The 5,111-nt window shown below is 39.7% G+C and overlaps 1 protein-coding gene across 1 annotated transcript; it reads left to right on the top strand.

The window, feature by feature from the left end:
* The first annotated feature begins 58 nt into the window (after nt 1-58).
* Nucleotides 59-5,105, top strand: LOC102739086 (PDZ and LIM domain protein 3). Its single transcript, XM_081809855.1, has 3 exons — nt 59-708; nt 2,323-2,453; nt 4,297-5,105. Exons 1-3 carry the CDS (start codon nt 554-556, stop codon nt 4,410-4,412), a joined length of 402 nt encoding a protein of 133 aa, XP_081665981.1. The 5' UTR covers nt 59-553; the 3' UTR covers nt 4,413-5,105.
* The last annotated feature ends 6 nt before the right edge of the window (nt 5,106-5,111 follow it).

Raw genomic sequence — 5,111 nt, forward strand, 5'->3', positions numbered from 1 at the left:
GCCGAGCAGGGAGCCCGATGCGGGACTCGATCCCGGGACTCCAGGATCATGACCCGAGCCGAAGGCAGTCGCTCAACCAACTGAGCCACCCCGGCGCCCTCATTTGGCCTATTATTAAAAAGTAAAGATAGCTGCATCTTTTCTACCTCACATACAACTCTGTGTGTAACCCTCCACATGTTGCCCTAGTAGAACAGAGCCAAAAAATGCAGTATCACCTGTAGTTTTTAATTTTCTTGCACTTCTTTCAATCAGGAATTTTGAAATGTCTTCCCTTTGTAAAACACACCCTAGCCAGAAGTAACCACTTCATTCGAATTTGATTTGATTCACATCTTACTTTCCGTCTTCAATTCCTTTTAACCTCTCTGTACCTGTTCTCTGTGTTCTGTCTGGGTTTTCTGATTCCTGTGTCACCTCTGTGTCACGTGGTCATTAAAACAGTGGATGCAGCACTCCATCCGGCATTGATGGCAGCAGCGGACGTAGCACCCCTTCTTCTGTCAGCACTCTTAGTACTATTTGCCCAGGTGACTTGAAAGTTGCTGCTAAGATGGCCCCTAACATTCCTTTGGAAATGGAACTTCCCGGTGTGAAGATTGTACATGCTCAGTTTAATACTCCTATGCAGTTGTACTCAGATGACAATATTATGGAAACACTTCAGGGTCAGGTTTCAACAGCTCTAGGGGAAGCACCCTCAATGAGGTAATGCGAGTCTTTTTGAACCATGGGCATATTAACTAAACACATGGGCGATGTCAACCTTACGGGTGTCTTTTAACATTGTCGTAATTCAAAGAAAGCTATGCGGAAAGCTTTAAAGAAAAAAATACTAGGGGTGTATTGCAAATATCTAGACCTAAAGATAAAAGTGAGTTCAAGAATTAACTAAGTCGAACTTTACGCAACAGAGCACAAAACAATGAAATCAGGGAAGGAGCAAATGTCTATCTCCCTTAGAAAGCCACAGTGTTCTTTACAAATGTCTGGTACAATCCTTCTCAAAAGTAACTTACAATCTAGTATAGTCTATGCTTCTTCTTTGGGGGTCAAAAATTGGGAAAGGAATGGGAGGTTCAGAGGAATTTTAAGAGGTGACACCTCTTGTCTCTTTTAGTGGTAGCTTGTGGAGAGGTGATCATTTTTCCATTTAGAATTTTTACCATGAATAAAGTTTTATAAGCTCAAGCTATTAATGTAAATAATTAATTTCCATCGGTCCCGGTTTTGGCTAATTTCTTCTTTATTATGAATATTTCCTCAAAGTGCTTTTGCCATCAAGTTTTTTCAAATAAAGACTTATAAGATAAGAACTTATTACTTCTTTCAGTATTATATAACCACTTTTTATAAATCAAAATTTTATAATGTTTTAGAGTACTATATAACTATATCCCAAAATAGCTCTAGGGATGAATACAATGAGATAATAAAGGTGTAATGTATCTCAAAGCCTTTTTGCGAAGAATTTCAGATATATAAGATGATGATTTTAAGATATGATATAGGTAGTAAAAATATGTGCAGATAGCAACTACCTTTTCTAGATAATGCAATTAAATACCATTAAATAATAAAGCATTTAGTGCCTGACATGTAGTATTATTGAGGCATTTTCTTATTGTTCATCATGAATTATATTTGTAGAATATTAAAATAAAGCTGCTATCATTGTTGTAAGTGAATTATAATGTGCTTATTAAAAACAATGTAATCAATATAACTGACGTATCTATGAAAGTTTCTACATTATGTATTTTCACATACAAGCTGAATTTCTTCCATTTATAAGCAAAACGATAACTTTGTTGTTCTCAGGAGTTAACAAATTAACCCTAAAACAAAATTAAGCCATACCTTTCAGCTTAATATCAGAAATGAATCTGAACTTTACTGACAATTTTATGACTGAGAATAATCAAACTGGGCTCACTCTTGCACTTCCTACCATCTGTATATTGTCTCTTTTCTGAGAAAAGTTAATTTTGTTCACATTATAATTATATATCCATCAGACATGAGTGTTATTTTTTTATCACTATTCCCTAACAGTCACATTGTACTTGCCCTCTAAAGTATTCTGCCAGATGGAGAAGTGCTGATGTGACTCCCAGGTTAATGAATGACATCATGAAAGTGACCCATGTGAATTCATACCATATTTTTAACTGTATAGAGATTAACTTGAAAATCCTGAATCTTTGCTCAGGAGTTACTGCAAATATAGTGATTATTGCTTATCCATGTCTTGTGGCTTCTTGCACATTCCATGCCTCACAATGCTCCTGACACTGCTTCACATGCCATCCTGTGTTTCAGTGAACCCACAGCCTTGGTGCCCCCCCAGTCAGATGTGTACCGGATGCTCCATGACAATCGGAATGAGCCTACTCAGCCTCGCCAGTCGGGCTCCTTCAGAGTGCTCCAGGAATTAGTGAATGATGGCCCTGGTGAGCAGCCATGAATACCTGCTGGAACAGTATTGATGGAGGAGAGGATAGCAAACATACTGGGAATGAAAGACTAAAAATTGATTTAGTTCAGTGATCAATGAATCTTTCCTCAGAAAGATTTGGATGGCACTTGGTTTAGAAAAGGAGCTTCCAGAATGTATCCAAGTAGCCACCAACCCGGTGATAAAAGGACACCAAAGACAAATTCCATCCATAGTAGTCAAGGGGCTAGTTTGGCTCAAAAATCATTAGTTAGAATTTTAAATGGATATTGCAAAATTTCTCAGCCTCCCCCCGCTCCACAGTGTCATCATCATGAAAATTTTAAAATAACACTGAAATGTTCACTTAATAACACTTACTATGTTCCAAACCCTGTGCTAAGTATCTTGCATACTTGATCCCTTAATCCTCCCAATAACCTGTGAGACAGGAACTATTATTTTTCCCTTTTAACAAACGAGAAACTGACGCACAGAGAGAGTGGATTTGTACAGAGACACAGCCAGTTAGAAGCAAGGCTGAATCTCTAGCCCACTACTGCTGTCCTCAGGGCTCATAATCTTATCAATGTTTTTCTACCCCAAAAAGATATACACAGTCTTTTAAAAGTTGCACAAAAATGGGGCGCCTGGGTGGCTCAGTCGTTAAGCGTCTGCCTTTGGCTCAGGTCATGATCCCAGGGTCCTGGGATCGAGCCCCACATCGGGCTCCCTGCTCAGTGGGAAGCCTGCTTCTCCCTCTCCCTCTCCCCCATTTGTATTCCCTCTCTCGCTGTGTCTCTCTCTGTCAGATAAATAAATAAATAAAAACTTCAAAAAAAAAAGTTGCACAAAAATGCAAAATGCCCTACTAAGTTGGCTATTTAAAAAAAAAAAAAAAAAGAAACTTACAAGTGTTGGTGAGCATGTGGAAAAACTGGAACCCTTGGCCGTGGTTAATGGGAATGCAAAATGGTGCAGCCACTGTGAAAACCAGTATGGTATTTCCTCAAAAAGTTAAACACAGAAATTACTGTATTATCCAACAATTGCACTCCTGGCTATATATCCAATGAATTGAAAGCAGGAACTCAAAGAGATACTCATACACCAGTATTCATAGCAGCTTTATCCACAATAGCCAGAAAGTGAAAACAACACATATGCCTATCAACTGATCAAGGGATACACAAAATATGGTCTATCCATCCAACAGAACCACTAATCAGCCTCAAAAATGAATCAAATTCTGATACATGCTGCAATATGGATGAACCCTGAAAACATGCTGGGGGAAATAGGCCAGACAAGAAAGATAAATCTTGCAGGCATCCACCCCTATGAGGTACCTGGAATAGGCAAGTCGTAAAGACAGAGAGTGGAGGTTACAGGGATCTGGGAGGAAGGGGGGATGGGAAGTTACTGCTTAATGGGTACAGAGTTTTTGTTTGGGACGATGAAAGAGTTCTGGAAAGAACTGTTGGTGATGGTTGCACAACCTTGTCAATGTACTTATTGCTACTGAATCACACGTTGAAAAGTGGTCATTGTGATCCATTGTATGTTCTGTATATTTTACCACAATAAGAAAAAGAAAAAAAATGCCAAATGTTCTCTGATCCTTTTCGGCATTTTATAACAGCTCCCCCCAGCAGCGATGACAACTTTTAACAAATCCTTTTTGGAAAGGCCCTACTTCAGAACAAGGGATGCTTGAAGCTGTCCTCCTCCTTTTGAGATACTAGTTCTGGCGCAAATTAGGAATTCCTTAGGTTAAAGTGCACACCTTAAAATAGAAGTGAAGTACAAACTGTAGCCAGCTGTCCGCTTGCCATAAATGGAAACACTTTGTTTTTCAGATGACCGTCCTGCTGGAACTCGGAGTGTGAGAGCTCCGGTTACCAAAGCCCACGGCAGTGTTGGCAGCGTTCAGAAGATGCCAATCTGTGACAAATGTGGGAGCGGCATCGTGTAAGTCCCAGTTTTAACCCCGGCATTCACTCTAAATCTCGGTATCCGCTCTCGGTTTCTAGTCAGTGACTTGAACTATGTCCACAACATTTAGCACATTTTGACCGGAACTCCTTCAACATGCCCTAAAATTGGCATATAATGTGAGTCAGCAACAATCTGGACTTAGAATTTCAGATATATTCCCATTTAAAAAAAAAAAAAAAACTGTCCTCAAAGCATATTTAAAAAATTGCTTCCGAGAAGCATAGCTTCACTTCAAAAAGCCCTCCCTTGGTTAATGTGTAGTCTTTAAATACTTCCTCTTTTGTATAAACTGAAGAAACCAAATATGAGGGTCATCAGGTTGTTCATGAAAACACATTATCTTTACTCGGTTTCTTAGGTTGCACATATATTGAAGTATAACTTTTAAAAATACAGTCAGCTTCCATGTCAAGGGCCCTTGTGTTTGCAGAGCCCACTTGCTAATTCAAATCTCCAAGTGAACCAGATCACTTCAATCTCCCCACTGCAAACGCCCCACATGGCCCCTTCCCCCAGCCCCGGAGGCCCCTTCTGTGCCTCTATATTAGCTCACACACTGCGGCACCATCTGTCCAATGATCCAGGATTCATCCCAAGAGGACAGTGGGAGAGAAGCCTGGTTAGAGCAAGGAGGGGAATGTGACAAAGAAAGAAAGAAAAAGAAAGAGAGAGAGAA

Source organism: Leptonychotes weddellii, unplaced genomic scaffold, assembly GCF_054177405.1.
Source record: "Leptonychotes weddellii isolate Sample4059 unplaced genomic scaffold, ASM5417740v2 HiC_scaffold_14612, whole genome shotgun sequence".
NCBI lineage: Eukaryota > Metazoa > Chordata > Mammalia > Carnivora > Phocidae > Leptonychotes > Leptonychotes weddellii.